This window comes from Macrotis lagotis, chromosome 5, assembly GCF_037893015.1.
Source record: "Macrotis lagotis isolate mMagLag1 chromosome 5, bilby.v1.9.chrom.fasta, whole genome shotgun sequence".
Taxonomy (NCBI): Eukaryota; Metazoa; Chordata; class Mammalia; order Peramelemorphia; family Peramelidae; genus Macrotis; species Macrotis lagotis.
The window spans coordinates 26802702-26820477 of record NC_133662.1 but is presented as its reverse complement, the minus strand read 5'-3'; the positions used below and the strand labels follow the sequence as shown (position 1 = coordinate 26820477).

The window sequence follows — 17776 nt, the reverse complement described above, 5'->3', positions numbered from 1 at the left end:
TCCTTTGGGTAGGCATTCAAGAATGTTGACCAGATTAGGTATTTTTTTGTTTTGTTTTTTTTGGGGGGGTTGATTTTTTTAGGTTTTTGCAAGGTAAATGCCCAAGTCCATACAGCTAGGTAATTATTAAATGACTGAGGCCAGATTTGAACTCAGGCGCTCCTGACCCCAGGGCCAGTGCTCTATCCACTCCATCACCTAGCTGCCCTTAGATTAGTTTTGATTGCAAAACCTAACCCAGCTTCATGGCATTCCCTTTCACCATAGACATGCCAGAAAAACATGTATCCAGCTCTGACTTCAGTAAGCTGACTTTCATTTGACAGCCTTGTTTCAACTCAGGGCTGCTATTTGGATAGTATATCTGCTGAGATCTCTTGCAACAAGAACTGTTCATCTTTCAGGTCTATTGAATCTTGTGTTGTCTATGAGTATGTGCATATTCCATGCATCTATGATGAGTGTAATCTTCTTTGAAGTTTTTGTAGATTTTTTTTTGTCTTGACTGCCTGCCACAGTAGTCAGGCCAGGGTTGCATAAGAAATTAGGGCACCTTTTCTAGCCCTTTCATCATATCAGGGTCAGTGAAATATTTAAAATGGCTTCTTAGTCATCCAGGGGTTTATTAAATCCCATTGCTGTTTTCAGTGGAGAAATGACTCTATGACCTGGGCTGCCTCTATGCAGGGTTGTGATTACAGCTCCCAGAATATCCATACCTGCTGCTTCATCACTTGCCTGTCACCACAGGACTTTGAGGAATGATTATGAGTTATGTATTTTGTTGCATGCATAAATTTGATCTAAGTGAAGTAGAGCTACACAAAACCAACCGCCTCACTCTCTTTTTCAAAGTCATCATAATCCAGCATAGCAAGACACAGTCAAGACAATTGGTGATGGCTCTAGATGCAGTGGATGACCTTGGAATATTCGAAGTCTAGCCAAGTTCTAAGCACTCCACAGCACTTGCTTCAGCTGGCTTCATGGCAGTTAAATAAATTTCACCAGTGGAAGACTTCACATGCTTGAGGTAGGCACCTTCCACTGCTCACCAACGAGTTTGAGACTCCCTTGGTTACCCGGATCCTGGTTTAGTCCATCTGACAAAATGGTTTACCAGAGTGTGGCCATTGTGCATGCTACAGCTTTCTGGAGCCACTAGTGAGAATTAGGTGGCTCAGGTGTACAATAAGGTGGAAAGCAACCCTGAAGAGGGCTCAGCAGCCCTCATACCAAGATACTAGTCTTCCTTGAATACAACCTACATCCTGAAATGCAAATTAAAATAAATCTGAGCTGCGGCCTCTTTAATTTTGGGTAATATTACAGAAAATCAAAATAACAAATTTTGGAGGGAATGTATTAAAATTAGAACACTAATATGCTGTTGGTGAATATTCAACCATTCTGGAGTACAATTTAGAACAATATCCAAAGGGCTTTAATACCATTCATACCCTTTGATCAAATAATACCACTACTAGGTCTGTGTCCCAAAGAGATGCAAAAAAAGGAAAGGACCTAAATGAACAAAAATATTTGTAGCAGCTCTTTTAGTGGTGGCAAAGAACTGGAAATTAAGAGAATGTCCATCAATTGGGAAATGGCAAAACATGTACTGATTGTAATGGAATACTATTGTGCATTAAGAAATGATGATCAGGGTCCTTTCAGAAAAACCTAGATAGGCTTACAGGAACTAATGTAAAGTGAAATAGAACTAGGTGAAAATTGTACATAATAATAATAGCAATATTATAAGGTAATCTGCTATGGATAGCTTTGCTATTCTCAGCAATGTAATGATGGAAGACAATTCTATAGAACTTGTGATGAAAAGTTCTATTCATCTTCAGAGAAATAATTAGTGGATCCTGAATGCAGACTGAAGACACTTTTTCTTTACTTTCATCATTTTTATTGGAGTTTTTTGGTCTGTTTTCTTTTACAGAATGACTTGTGTGGAAATGTATTTTGCACAATTACACATGTATGATCTTTGCCAAATTGCTTGCCTTCTCAATGAAGGGAGAGGGGACAGAGAGAATGTGGAGCTCAAAATTTGAAAAAAAATTAACTTGTTTTGACATGTAATTGGGAAAAATAAAATATTAAATAGGAAACATAAATGTCAACTACTACTACTACTACTACTACTACTACTACTACTACTACTACTACTATTATTATTATTATTATTATCTCCTGAAGCTAGTCATGTCACATATGGCATTGGCTAGCAGAGGTCCACAGAACAAGACAAGAAGTCACTGTGGGATACAGGAACTTCTTCCTCCTAACTCTATGGATAACTGTATCCTGATAAGAGCACCATTTGTCTTGAACTAATTAATTTTATGCATAGTCAGTCCTGAATCAATGAGGAAACTGTTAGTAGTCATTAATTTGGAGGATCTAAAAGCCATAAAAGTTCATCTAATTCATTTAATCTTCCATCATTACCCCCAACCAGATAAGGATGAGAGGAGATATTCTTTTACACTTGATTTTACTCTTATTTGAAAAAAAATACTACAGTTGACTTTGCTCTAAGTCAAAGGATATGAACAGGAAATTCTCAGATGAACAAATTAAAGCTATCTATTATCATATAAAAATGCTCTAAATCATTACTGATTAGAGAAATGCAAATTAAAACAACTCTGAGGTACCACCTCACACCTATCAGACCAACCAATATGACTAAAAAAGGGAATAATTAATGTTGAAGGAGATGTAGAAAAACTGGGACACTAATACGTTGCTGGTGGAGTTGTGAACTGACTCATCCTTTCTGGAGAAGAATTTAGAGTTATGCTCTCAAGGCAATAAAACTGCATACTCTTTTATCCAAAAATAACATTACCTGATCTGTATACCAAAAACATCATGAAAAAGGGTAAAAATCCCACATGTGCAAAAATATTTAAAGGAGTTCTTTTTGTAGTGTCAAAGAATTGGAAACTGAGGAAATATCCATTGACTAGGGAATAGATGAACAAACTGGGGTATGTGAATTGATGGAATGCAATTGTTCTATAATAAATCATGAGAGATGGGATTTCAGTATAGCATGGAAAGACTTCCATGAACTGATGCTTAGTGAAGTGAGCAGAACCAGAAGAACATTATATACACAACAATAGCAATAGGTGATGATTAACTATGGTGGACTTATTCACTTCATTATTTACAAATAATACTTTATTTTAATTACATTTTATGAAAGTTTTTCAACATTCATCCACATGCATATTTATGTTACATAATTTCCTTCTACCATTACTTCCCATCCCCCTCCTCTCAGAGGCAAAGAATTTACATTTGTGTACATATACATTTTATGTTTAACATGTTTATAGATTAGGCATTTTCTATCTAAGTAATTAGATAGAAAGAAAGAAAATTATGGGATAGAAAGAAAAAAACATGAGAAATTTAAAAAAAGTGAACAAAATGTTCATTTAGATTCAGATTCTGTAGGGTTTTTTAGTTTAGTCAAGTATTTTTTTGTTTTATTTTTCATCTAGATTGGATAGCCTTGTCCAAAACAGGTATCCCAGGGTTGTCCTAGCTGAATTGCTGAGAGGAGCTGCATTCATCAAAGTTGATCAATTCATGATGTTGCTGTTAATGTGTACAATATTCTCTTGGTCCTGCTCCCTTTGTTTAGCAGTGCCTGTAATTCTTTCCATGCCTCTGTAGGGTCCAACTATTGATGTTTTCTTTTAGAGCAATAGTATTCTATAACATAAATATACCATAACTTGTTCAGCCATTCCCCAATTAATGGGTATTCCCTCAATTTCTAATTCTTTGTCACTATAAAAAGAGCTGCTATGAATATTTTGGAATATGTGGGACTTTCCCCATTTTTTATGATATCTTCTGGATATAGGTCTGGTATTGATATTGCTGGGTCAAAGAGTATGATCAATTTTATTGCTCTTGGACATAGTTCCATATTGCTCTCCAGAATGGCTGGATTAGTCACAACTCCACTGACAATGAATTAAGGTCCCAATCTTCCCACAACCTCTCTAATATTGATTGTTTTCCCTTTTTGTTATCTTAGTCTCAATTGTTTTAATTTGCATTTCTGTAATCAGTAAGGATTTGGAACATTTTTCCATATGAGTTATATATAGCTTTGATTTCTTCACTTGAAAACTGCCTGTTCATATCCTTTGACCATTTATCAATTAGGGAGTGACTTGATTTATTAGTTAGGAAATAAATTTGAATCAATTCTCTTTAAATTTAGAAATGAGAACTTTATCAGAACCCCTAGCTGTGAAAATTGTTTCCTAGCTTTCTGTTTTCCTTTTAATCTTGGTAGTATTAGGTTTATTAGTGCAAAAACTTTCTAATTTATTATTGACAAAATTATCCATTTTGCAATTTATAATGCACTCTATTTCTTGTTTGGTCAAATATTTCTTCCCTTTCAATAGATCTGACAGAGAGCGCATTTCTTGATCTGTTTATTGGTCTTTGGTATTTCCCTTTGTGTCTATATCCTGCACCTATTTTGACCTTATTTTGGTACAGAATGTGAGATGTGAGTTTATGCCTAGTTATTGTCATTCTATTTTCCAGTTTTCTCAACAATTTCTGTTGAACAGTGAGCTCCAATCCCAGAAACTAATGTCTTTGGGTTTGTCAAACAATAGATTACTATAGTCATTTACTACTATCTCTTTTGTAACTTTCCTAATCCACTAGTCCATTATTTTATTCCTTAACCAGTACCTGGCAGTTTTGATGTATAGTTTTAGATCTAATAGAGCTAAGTCACCTTCCTTTACATTTTTTTCATCAGCTCCCTTGATATTCTTGACCTTTTATTGCTCCAGATGAATTTTGTTACTATTTTTTCTAGCTCAGTAAAATAGTGATTTGGTAGTTTGATTGGTATGGCCTGATTAAGTAATTTAATTTGGGTAGAATTGTCATTTTTATTATATTATCTCAACCTAACCATTAGCAATTGATATTTTCCCAGTTATTTAGATCTGACTTTATTTGTATAATACTTAGTAATTGTGTTCATATAGTTTCTGGGTTTGTCTTGGGAGGTAGATTCTCAAATATTTAATGTTGTCTGCATATACTTTAAATGGAATTTCTCTTTCTATCTCTTGCCCTTGAGTTTTGTTGTTCATAAATACAAATGCTGATAATATATGTGGGTTTATTTTATATGCTATTACTTTGTTGAATTTCTTAATTGCTTCACGTAGTCTTTTAGATGATTTTCTAAGGTTCTCTATGTATATTATGATGTCATCTGTCAAGAGTGAAAGTTTTGCTTCCTCATTGACAATTCTAATTCCTTCAATTTCTTTAGCTTCTCTTTATTGCTAAAGCTAACATTTCTAATATCATATTGAATAATAATGATGATAATAGGCATTCTTGTTTCACCCCTGACATTCTTGGAACTGCTCCTACTTTATCCTCATTATATATAATATTTGTTGATGGTTTTAGATAGATACTGCTTGTTATTTTAAGGAAAATGTCATTTATCTCTATACTCTCTAATGTTTTTAATGGGTATAGTTTTTGTATTTTTGTCAAAGGCTTTTTCGGAACCTATTGAGATAACCATGATTTCCATTGGTTTTGTTAATGATATGTTCAATATCAATATTGAGTGTTTTCCTAAAATTGAATTATCTCTTCCTGCCTTGTATAAATCTTACCTGATCATGATGTATCATCTTGTAATAATCTCTTTGCTAAAATTTTATTTAAGATTTTTGGCATCAATATTCATTAGGGATATTGCTCTATAATTTTCTTTGCCTGTCTCGGCACTTCCTAGTTTAGGTATCAGCACCATATTGTTGTCATAAAAGTAATGTGGCAGAATGCCTTCTCCTATTTTTTGAAAAATAGTTTATGTAAAATTGGAACTAATTGTTATTTAAATGTTTGGTAGAATTTACTTATAAATCCATCTGGACTTGGAAACTTTTTCTTTTTTTCTTTTTTTTTGTTTTTTTGCAAGGCAATGAGGTTAAGTGACTTGCTCAAGGTCATAGTAAGTATTAACTAAGCCAAGTAAGTTTTAACTGTCTGAGGTCAAATTTGAATTCAGCTCCTTCTGACTCCAGGGCCAATAAATACTCTTTCCATTGCAAGACCTAACTGCCCTGAGACTTTTTTCCTTAGGGAGTTTATGGTTGCTTTCTTCAAATTCTTTTTTCTGAAATGTGGTTATTTAAGTATTTTATTTCTTCTTCTGTTAATCTGGGTCATTTGAATTTTTGTAAATATTCATCCATTTCACTCAGATTATCAAATTTATTGGCATACAGTTGGGCAAAATAGCTCCCAATTATCTAGTTAATTTCCTCCACATTGGAGGTGAGATCACCCTTTTCATTTTTGATACTGGTAATTTGATATATTTTTCTTTTTTTAAAAAAATTTAGATTAATCAAAGGTTTATCTATTTTATTGGTTTTTTCATAGTTTTTATTTATTAGATCAATGGTTTTCTTGTTTTCAATTTTATCAATCTCTCCTTTGATTTTCCAAATTTCTAATTTGGTATTTAATTGGAATCTTTAATTAATTTTTTCCTAGCTTTTTCAGTTGCATACTTAATTCAGTGATCTGTGCTTTCTCTATTTTATTGATATAAGCATTTAGAAATATAAAATATGCCTAAAACCTGATTTGACTGAATCCCATAAATTTTGGCATAATATCTAATCATTATCATTTTCCTGAATGAAATGATTGGTTATTTCAATGATTTGTTGTTTGATCCACTTTTTCTTTAAAATTAAGTTATTTAGTTTCCAATTAATTTTTGGTTTATCTTTCCATGGTCCATTACTACATGTAATTTTTATTGTGTCATGATCTGAAAAGCACACATTTATCATTTCTGCCTTTCTGCATTTGATGGTAAAGTTTTTATTCCTTAGTATATGATCAGTTTTCGTATAGTGCTATGTATTGCAGAGGAAAAGTTATATTCTTTTCTATTCCCATGTAGTTTTCTACAGAAGTCTATCATATCAAAATGTGCTAAAATTTTGTTCACCATCTTAACTTCCTTCTTGATTACTTTGTGGTTAGATTTATCTGGTTTTGAGAAAGGGAAGTTTAGGTTCCCCACTATTATAGTTTTGCTTTCTAGGACTTATTTATTTCAACAGCACAATAATGAAAAACAATTCTAAAGGAATTGTGATGAAAAATACTTTCCATATCCAGAGAAGGAATTGTGGAGTTTAATTCCAAACTAAAGCTTACTATATTCAATTTTTAAAAGGTGTCTTAGATATCATTTTCCTCTAATATCTTTTATTCCATTTCAATTTCATTCTTCTTTCAGAAAATGATTTATATAAATCTTTGTTTAGCATTGTTATACATGTATAACTTATATTAGATGACTTTCTGTTAGGGGAAGAAAGTAGGGAAGGGAGGGAGGGAGAAAAATGTAAAGCTCAAAACTAGGGAAAAAAATGATAGTTGAAAGATACCACTGCATGGAAAAATAAATAAATAAAATTTTATTTCCTGCTAAAAAATTTATTCCAAACAAATCCATTGTCCCTGATATAAGATCATGGAATTCAGAAATACAGTGGATCTTTTAGATAGTAGTCACTCCTTTCATTTAACAATGAAGAAATTGATATCCAGAGACTATTCCAAGTTACAGAATTATCAAGTTAATATCAGGATCAAGATTTGAACTCAGGTTATTTGGTTATAAAGCCAATGATACTTGCACCATGTCAGACTTTTTTTTTTTTGAGGGATTTGGGGAGGCTAGAAATGAAATTTTGCTGTGAATCTTATGAATTGTGGTTAATTTGTCTCCAGTTAGCAAAGCCTCAAAGAGGCAGGTTTCCAAGGTTGGTTGACTCTTATCTCTCTATATAATGAAATTCTGTCTTATTTATATAATGCAATTCATGATGCTAAATGATGCAATACCTTGAAATTTTAATTTTATCTTCCCTGGGATGATTAAAAAAACACAACCCTCCAGTGTAATAAAGAGGGCAAGTTGATAGATGTTTCTAATTAGAAGGGAAACATCATTTTTTTGAAAAACCTGAGAGCCAGTAGTAGGCACTCTTGTACAGCTCCAAAAAGACCAGAGTTATCTTTTATTAAGAGCACAAAGCCACCAAAAATCCATTTCTTTGTGAAAAGAAGGCCCTAAGTAATGGTCTCTGCCTAGTATAGAGCAGTAGTAGAAGTTTTATCAAGTTTTATAGGGAATTTGATCAATGTAAAACTCTTATATTAGTCTCATTAGAGCTTTATTCAAGTTCTTTAAATAGTCCAGCAGAAGAATTGATCTTTTGGTCCTGAATTACTTAGAGAGCTGCCTTATCTCTATAATCTAACTTCAATTTGCATGCCCTGCTAGGATACAAAAGAAGAAATGGTGAAGATGAAATTTTGGGAGTTCTGTCTGATTTCCCTCCTGACTTCAGTTATGGGATCAGAGGGACTGCCATGGGTGAGTCTGTTTACCCCATCCACTCTTCTTCATCACTTTCAACATCTCTTACCTTGACTGTTCTGGAATTTGGTTTGCAAGGGAATGGGGTTAAGTGACTTGCCCAAGGTCACACAGCTATATAATTATTAAGTGTCTGAGGTCAGATTTGAACTCAGGTCCTTCTGACTCCAGGGCCAGTGCTCTATCCATTGTACCACCTAGTTGCCCCTGGAATTCTTTAAAAGCAAAATTTGAGTTTAGAGCAAAGAACATTGGACTGGAAGTCAAGACTACTAGTCCTGACTCTGACACCAATTAGCAATGTGACCTTGAACAACTAACTGAATTTCTTAGAATTCAATTTTTTGTGGTTGGAACTCTGTTAATATTGAGTCCAGGATCATCCTCAGATCCTGGAAGAGAGCTCACATTCTCCTTGAGAACAATTGTATTGAAAGGGAACCACCATTCTCATCTGGAATTGGAGTAATTTTTTAGAAGTGGAAAGGATCTTGGAACATATCCTCATTTTACAATTGAGAAAAATGTGGTGTTTGAAGATAAAGTAACTTCTTCAAGACCTCATAGGGAGTAAGCAATAGAGCTAGCATTTAAACCAAATCTCATGTTTTTAGAGGTAACTGAGTGGTGCATTGAACTTGGAGACAGATCTGAGTTCAAATTCTGTCTCAGATATCTTCTAACTGTGTTACCCTGGGAAAGTTCTCTGACCCTGATTGGCTTTTTGATGGGCCTCATCTGTAAAATGATAATATTAATGATCATATTATCATTAATAATTAATGATATTTATTGTTAATATTACTTGATTGACAATTGATGAATAATATTGCATGTTTCTCAGTTTTTATGAAGATAAAGTGGAGTACAAATATTAAAGTATTATATAAATACTAACATTTTTCACATGACATAGTATACCTCTCCATATGACCCAACTCAGGACCCTCATTATGCCATTTAAAGAGAACAAATCTATTCTTCATTGTTTTGAGAAGTTGCTGTAGAGATATGTCTCTGAGGCACAATGAGATAAACATATGAAAGCCTGTATTTAGATATTTTTTCCTCCATAATTTCTTTCCTCCATTGTTCAGTGTCTGGAGGCCCTTTCTCCAGCTCTGTCAGTCAAAATAATTTATTTGGAGTCAGTATCTGAGCTTCTTCACAGTATTAAAGTCAATATTCCTACAAACCTATAATCTTGGACTTTGAAGTCAGGAAAGATATATTATTTTATTTCCAAAAGAGTAGAGTTCCTTTGCAGGTCTCTGTTTTTGTGGAGAGATTCAGAGGTAAGTACTGAGTTGGTTGACCAAGGGAAAGATGTCAATAGGTATACCTGATTTGACCTCAACTTAATTCATAGACTAGTGTCTTGAGAAAATGTTTTTGAGGCACTACCCATGATTAACAGCAGAGGGAGCAACTGGGATAGAGACAGGAGTCTTACTCCTATTCGTTCTAAAATTCTAACAACTAAGGCATCTTTGGTGAGATCTGAGGCAAAGGTGTGTGGGAAGAAACTGGGCAGGATGATGTTAGCAAGTAAACAAAGGCACTTCGACATCTCTATTGATGTTGTTTTTGTTAAGAGTTTGAATCAAAATTTCAGTTGAGCTCTAGCCTACCTTGTAAAAACCTTATCATGCTTCCCTTTCAGAGAAACAAGGGTCTCAAAACAAAAAAGGACCTTGGTGAGAGCAAGAAAACACATCCAGGTAAGAGTTTTCAGGTCCAACAGGCAGAATCATATTCTCATTCAGGACAAAAATGTGTGTGTGTGTGTGTGTGTGTGTGTGTGTGTGTGTGTGTGTGTGAGAGAGAGAGAGAGAGGAGAGAGAGAGAGCACGCACACAGCTGAGAATGCAATGGAATAGAAGATGAATTATATTATATTTCAGGAAAATAGAATTTAATATATTAATATATTTAAAATATTCCTTAGGACATTTGGTTACCTAGTAGATCTTTTTTAGTTTTAAAAAACTCCTAACTTTGGAAGCCAATTGTCTTTATATGATTAAATTGACTGTATTTCTTCTCTGCCAAGTTGGAGAGGAGGAAAAGAGGCTTTGGATATTCAGAGATACATAGAGAAATTCTTATGGGATAGTATTGGACTATGAACTAGACCTGTGATGCCATTGGTATAAAGATAGGTGTCTTAACATATGTCTCTGAACTAGTATTTAGGAAATATTTTTGTAACTATATATTATATTTTATGCATTTTAAAACATTTTGAGAAGGAGTGACATAAATAATTGTAAAAATATCCCGAGTAGCAGGGAACTTCCATGTGAAGATATTTTTCTATTAATGCAGATACTCATCTTTTCTGTGATTTACAGTTTAGGGTTGACTAGAGTATTCAAGTGACTTGCCCACCATCACTTTGCTGTTAGAGGCCAGACCTGAACTTAGGACTTTCCAACTCTGATACTTATCCTATGCACAACATCTTACTGCATCAGGAATTCTTTTACCCAGGGTAAAATCAGTTGGATGAGAATTTACAAATTCATCACCAGTTAGGCTCACTCTCATTTGAGAAGCAGTTATAATATGACTCCAAGCAGCATACTCTTTTTTTAAAATAGTTTTTGCAAGGCAATGGGATTAAGTGGCTTGCCCAATGCCACACAGCTAGGTAATTATAAAGTGTCTGAGGCCGGATTTGAACCCAGGTACTCCTGACTCCAGGGCTGGTGTTTTATCCACTACACCACCTAGCAGCCCCAAGCAGCATACACTTAACCAATAAATGAACATTATTAAATAACCACTATGTGTAAACCAGTTAGGCAGACAGTGGATAAAGTACTTGGTCTGAAATCAGTAAGACTCCTCTGAGTTCAAATGTGACCTCAGACACTTCCTAGCTGTGTGACCCTGGGTAAATCACTTAACTATGCCTTGGTTTTCTCATCTGTAAATTGAACTGGAAAAGAAAATGACAAATCACTCCAGTATCTCTGCAAAGAAAAACCCAAATAGGATCGTGAAGAGTCAGACACAGCTGAAAAACAATATAAGAACATGTGCAAGGCACTCTACTTGATACTAAGGAACTGAAGATAAAATGCCATAGCTTCTGTCTCAAGTAATATGTTCTATAGGAGCTTCTGGACCAGTGGAAGAAAGGATTGTTTGTACTTTTAATACACAATCTCTAGGTAGTAGAGTATTAATGATCATCCGCTCAAACAGATAAAATATCAAGCAATTTATCAGAATTACTGTAATCTATACTTCCTTTTTACCCCTTTAAATAATTTTTATTCAGATTCAAGAATGAAGGAATTCTAGTGGGAGAATACAAACTCCAGAAATGAGTTCCTGATGATGGTGCCCTGTGGATGGCAGGTGTAATGCCTTAGGGCTTGTAGGAGTGGCAGCCTGAGGCTAGTGGAGGACTTTGAGGTCCTGGGATGGCAAGATGCTAAAGTCTGGACCTTCCTAGAAAAAGAAGGCCATCTGTTAAATTCATTAATTAATGAATAGGATTATTTAAATTTGGAAAACTTCTAACTCTATGGAGCCCTTCTTATGATTTCTGGCCCTTCAATGGTGAAAGGTGGGGATTCAATGGGATGGGCATGAAGGCCCTTCCAACTCTTAGGTTCTGCACTTCTGTGGCTCTGAGAGCATTGTATCAGATTTTAACATCCCTTTGTATTTATGAAATGCCTCACAGTCTGTTCATCAGCATCCCTCCCCCCCAATCTTGACTGAAATAAAAGTAATTTCTGATCTTTCCTGCTCCTTCCTTTCTTTAGGCATAGTACAGAAATATGAACTGTTGTTTCGGGTCACCTATCAACATTCAGATGAAAAAAGGAAATTTCAGAATTTTCTGAATGCCTTGAAACCTCAATACTACTGGCCAAATGGGACATTGGAAATTATCAGAAAGAAAGCTACTACATGTGAGAAAATACTCTTTTGTTCAAGCTTGTTCTGGGGAATGGATCAGTGTAGTGAATCCTAAATATTTAGAAGGGGATTAAATTTACCTGTTATTATGTGGCACAGTGGTTAAATCACTGAGGTTGGATCTATGAAGACTTGAGTTCAAATCCTCACCTAGAAATGTGTAACACTAGACAAGTTATTTAATCTCTCAACTCAGTTTTCTCATTTGCGAATGAGGGGGATTGGCCTCAATGTCTTCTAATATCCCTATCAGCTTTAAATTTATTATCATATTGTATCCTTCTCACATTTTAAGATTTACTTCTTTTCTTTCAGAAACCTATCCCATAGGGAATGACCTGCCTGATCTAGGACCTTCATATTTTATTTCACCCTCCCCAGTAATTACCCAAATCCCTAGGTTCCTAAATCCTAAAAAACCTTAACTTTCCTAGTTTGTGACCTTTGTTATTTTCTGGTCACCTAGGGCTCCTGACTGCCAGACTTTGCTTCTCCTTTCATACTCTTCCCCACTGAAACTTCCTTACCTTATGTTATTAGTGACTGTCAGTCAATAAACATTTATTAAGTGTCAAGCATTTCATATATATATACATATATATATATATATATATATATAATTTCATCTGAGCCCCACAACAACTCCAAAAGCTGAGTCCTTCACTTTCTATTTTATAGGTAAGGAATCTGAGACTTGTGGAAGTGAAAGATTTGTCTCAGTCACATAGATTGCAAAATCTGAACCCAGGTCTTCCTGATTCCAAAGAAAACACTCTTTTCATTATCCCATGCCACCTGTCTAATACCTTAATGGCAAAACTAGTGTTCTGTGCCAAAATAAACAAACTATTTCACCATTAATATATTGCTAATGACAACAGGTATGAAGAAATGCCCCAGGGCCTTCCATTATACCAGGCAATAGAGTATATTTTCAAGTTTGTCTTATGGGGCCTAACTTTTATGATCTGACCTAAGAGAATAATTCTAATTGTGGGAATTCTAAGTAGAGGAGAAGCAAAGGTCAATAATATCATGGAAAGACAGGGTAAGAACTGTTTGTTCTACTTAGAATCAAGGCAGGTCCTAGATGTGGGGAATATCCTCTGGTGGAATCATGACCCAAGAAAATCTCCTTATCTGCAGAGGAATTATCTAGATCCCATCAAATAAATAACATGATTCATTATTCATGACTTCCATCACCCCTTTTTGGTAAACAATGTCCAGTGAACCTTGACTTGGGATGTGGTTCCTCTGTGTAATAACTCAATCTGTTAGGTTGAGCTTTGACCTGCTGAAAGTTTTCTTACTTTGATAACTGTTTTCATTCCTTAAATGAAGAAGAAGTTAGGATCATAATTTTAAGCAAGATAGAATTTAGGGGCCATCTATTCCAATTCCTCATTTTACAAATGAAGGAATTGAGAACCAGAAGAATTAAGGGACTTGCCCAAGGTCTCATGTAGATACTAAAGAGGTAAGATTTGAATTTGGGCTCTCTGACTCCAAATTTAGATGTCTTTCCCCTTAAATGAATAATTCTTTTTCATAGAAAACATCTGTTCTCAGTGATAGGAAATTTGCATGTCAGATCTAATGAAAAATCCAACTTTTCTTTCAATGAGATAATATTTGCAAGCATAATAGGTGCTTAATAAGCTTAATAAACTTATTCTAGGGCTAACTTGGGGATATATTTTGCATGACTTTACATGAATAATTGATATATTGCTTGCCTTCTTAAGGGGTGGGAGGGAGGGAGAGAATTGACTATTCAAATTTTTTAAAAAATTAATATTGATTTTTTACATGCAATTGGGAAATAACTAACTTCATAATTTTTTTAAAAAAATAAACCCTTATTCTTTTATCTTTTCCTCTCTTTGTGTAGATTGCTATGCCCTGAATGGGGCCCTGAGATGTAATTGTGAAGATGATTACCATTGGTTTTCTCATATTTGCTTGGATCCCAGGAGATGTCATCTTTACAAGACAGGGGTACGCCAAAACTGTGATTGTCAGTTCAACAATCTTCATGACAGCATCAGCTTCTGTGAGAGGACAAGTAAGATTGCAGAAAACTAGAATACTTGAAGGGAAGAATGGGAGGAAGCATTCCTCTAAGCTAGGGTGGAGCTAGGGAGGGGAGGGAAAATACCTACATTCTTTCCTCCTGAGTTGCCCTTTATACCAATGCTTTCTTTTTCATCTTGCCAATGAACCCCAATGCACATAGTCAAAGAATGCAATAGCCTCCCAGAATCAAGAGAGAACCACAGCTGGGCACCATGGTTTCCATAAAGTATACTGGTTCTTGTCCTTCATTAATCAAGAAGACCAAAAGCAACATCACTATGTTTGAGACAAATTACAGACCAATTTGGACTTGGAATGCTCTACTTGTCACAATTGTAATAGCAGATCTTGAGGTCATGCTCATCTTGAGTGAAGGTGTTTGATAACCTGGCTGAAAACATCATGCTACAAAGTATGGGAGAAAGGACACATCCTTGTTTTATTCCATTGGTGACTGGAATATCTCGAGAGCATCATCCACTCTCCAGAACCCAGGCATGCATGCCACTGAAAAACAATATTGATGAGCTTCTTTGGGCAATCAAATTTTTAGATAATTTTCCCTAAGCCCTCATGATTGACTATCAAAGACTTTAGTCAGATCTGCAAATGTTGTATACAGACCTCTGTTCTGATCCTATCACTAGATATAAAGTCAAAGGACATGAATTCATTTCTCAATTCTGCCTGTTTACTACCTGAGGAACAAGTCCCTCTGCCATTCTGGACCTCAAGTTCCTCATTTATAAAATGAGAAATTTGGAACCCATGTTCTCTAAGATGCCTTTCAGTTTTAAATTCAAGACCCAAGACAGCCATAATAGAAAAACATTTGAATCTTGTTCTTGTGTCTCCTGGCACCTTCATTCCCATCCCTTCTTACCTCTACAGGCTCCCAAACATGGGAGTGAGAAAAGAGGAGCATAGAATGAGTGAGTTAAAGGAAAATCTAAGGAGTCCAGAGCAAAGCAGAGATTAAAACTCTGGTGCTAGAAGGCATTATTGGCTAAGAGCATTGCTGTCAATTCAAATCTGGTTTTGAGAGGTGGTGAATTAGGTGAATATTTGGGACTTTAAGGTTTGGGTGACATCATGGAACTGCTCCATGACCAATCTAATGAGTTCAAGTTGGTTTTATCTGCTACTTGCCAGTGTAGGTCAGAGGAAGTGGGAGACTCAGCTAAAGCACCATTTACCACATGAAGTTGTTATTAGTCTGTTACATACATACACAATATACATATATATGTAAATATATATACATATGTAACTGTTAGCACAATCCTTCCTGAAACTTCCTTATATTCATTTGAAAATATTATGTAGGGGCGGCTAGGTGGCGTAGTGGATAAAGCACCTGGCCTTGTAGTCAGGAGTACCTGGGTTCAAATCCAGTCTCAGACACTTAATAATTACCTAGTTGTGTGGCCTTGGGCAAGCCACTTAACCCCATTTGCCTTGCAAAAACTAAAAAAAAAAAAAAAAGAAAATATTATGTAGATAATTATATATGAGCACATTGTCTCCCTTATTAGAAAATAAGATTCTTGAGAAGAGTGATCAATTCACTTTTGTTGTTACCACTAATGTTATGCCTGGCAAATAGCAAGTGCTTAATATATGCTTGGAATTGACTTATTAAGCAATTAACTGGATCTGAAATTTTGGGCAATTCATAGCCTCTCTGGGTTTCAGTTTTCTCATTCATATAATGAAAGGATTAGATCAGGATTACAAATTTGGCACTAGAAGAGAGGTCATCTAGTCCAATTTCCTCATTTGACTAAATAAAAAAAAGTTCTAAGGAAGTTTAATAACGAATCTCTAATGTTCCTCCTAGTTTTAAGATTCTAAGCTCTAGGATCTATGCCTGGGGGTAGTTAGGAGACTGTTCAGACAGAAATAGAAAACAGGGAAAGATGAAGTAGAATGGAGACCAGTTAAACGAGAGTCTTAAAGGCCAAGTATTTGGACTTATTTCAAGAGACCATAGGAAGGAAATCATTATAGCTAGCTTTTTTTTTAAAGTAAAGGAGTGTCATTATGAAAGTGGTGCTTTAGAAAAATTAATCTTTAAATACATGCAGATTGGATTAGAATAAGCTGAAGATTTGAGGTGGGGGAGGGTAGGACAAGAGCAATTAAAGATCTATTTCAGTAATTCATGTGCTCTTTTTGGATAAGTGGGGAGTTTCTTTAATGACTCCATTACAAGCAATAACTATTATATTAACAAGGGAAAGAGATAATAGAAGAATATTTCAGCCCTTCCCTACTATCTGACCCTAGTTAAATTTCAATGTACAAGTAAAGCAAAGATGAGAATTTCAATTGATCTTTTTAAACCTATCCCATTTCCCAAAGTTGCTCCTAATTTTGATAAACCATTCTATGTTTCTCCTCTTCTCTGAATCCAGACTTGTCCAAGATGATACAGCTAGTTAATTATTAAGTGTCTGAGACCAATTTTGAACTCAGGTCCTCTTGACTCTAGAGCTAAGAGCAATTCTTTATGAACATGAAAATGATGAATCAAATTTAGGCTACATGTTAAGATGCCTATGGCATGGAAAATCCAAAAAAAACTCGGAACTTTCACATTTTTTTCTTGCTTCAAATTATTAACCAGAAACTGTCTCCAAGGCCAGTACTTTATTCATTGTGCCACCTAGTTGCCCAAGGCAGAGAGTTATCATAGGAAAAACCCTTTAGACTACTATCAATTCCCTTAATAATATAAACGATTATTAATGTATTGAAATAATTTATTAAAAGAAAAATCAACAAATCATTTCTATTCTGTAACCAGGTTCAAATTTCCTCTCTGTTTCTTGTCTGTGATCTTGGACAAAATCTTAACCTCTTCAGGCCCCAATTTCCTAGGTTTGGACATGACAACTATAATATGCTATTTTTATACTATACCATGCCATACCATTCCATATCATATCATATCATATCATATCATATCATATCATATCATATCATTCTATCATCTATCCATCTATCTATCTATCATCTATCTGTCTTTCATCTATCTATCTATCTATCTATCTATCTATCTATCTATCTATTTTTTATGAGAGGCATAGTGCACTGTTCTCAAATCCAACAAAACCTGGGTTCCAGTATCTCTCTGAAAAGTAGTTGCTATGTAACCTTGATCAAATCGCCTAATTTCTCTTTAGGCATCGTTCTAAGACTACAGAGTTACAGAGAAAGAGCTAAACCACAGTGATAGAAAGAGAT

At 34.9% G+C, this 17776-nt stretch overlaps 1 protein-coding gene across 14 annotated transcripts in view; it reads left to right on the top strand.

Moving 5' to 3' along the window:
• The window catches only part of ADGRF1 (adhesion G protein-coupled receptor F1), a 344581-nt gene that overhangs the window by 292629 nt on the left and 34176 nt on the right, over positions 1–17776 (top strand). For 7 of the 14 annotated variants that reach the window (XM_074237130.1, XM_074237129.1, XM_074237132.1 and 4 more), the window contains 5 exons: positions 856–1033; positions 8414–8506; positions 10173–10230; positions 12292–12441; positions 14343–14516. In XM_074237130.1, the coding sequence (XP_074093231.1) occupies positions 1025–1033; positions 8414–8506; positions 10173–10230; positions 12292–12441; positions 14343–14516 (484 nt within the window). In that variant the 5' untranslated portion in view covers positions 856–1024. Of the gene's footprint in view, positions 1–855; positions 1034–8413; positions 8507–10172; positions 10231–12291; positions 12442–14342; positions 14517–17776 lie in introns of those variants that run through there. The other 7 variants (XM_074237139.1, XM_074237138.1, XM_074237137.1 and 4 more) reach the window with 3 other exon arrangements.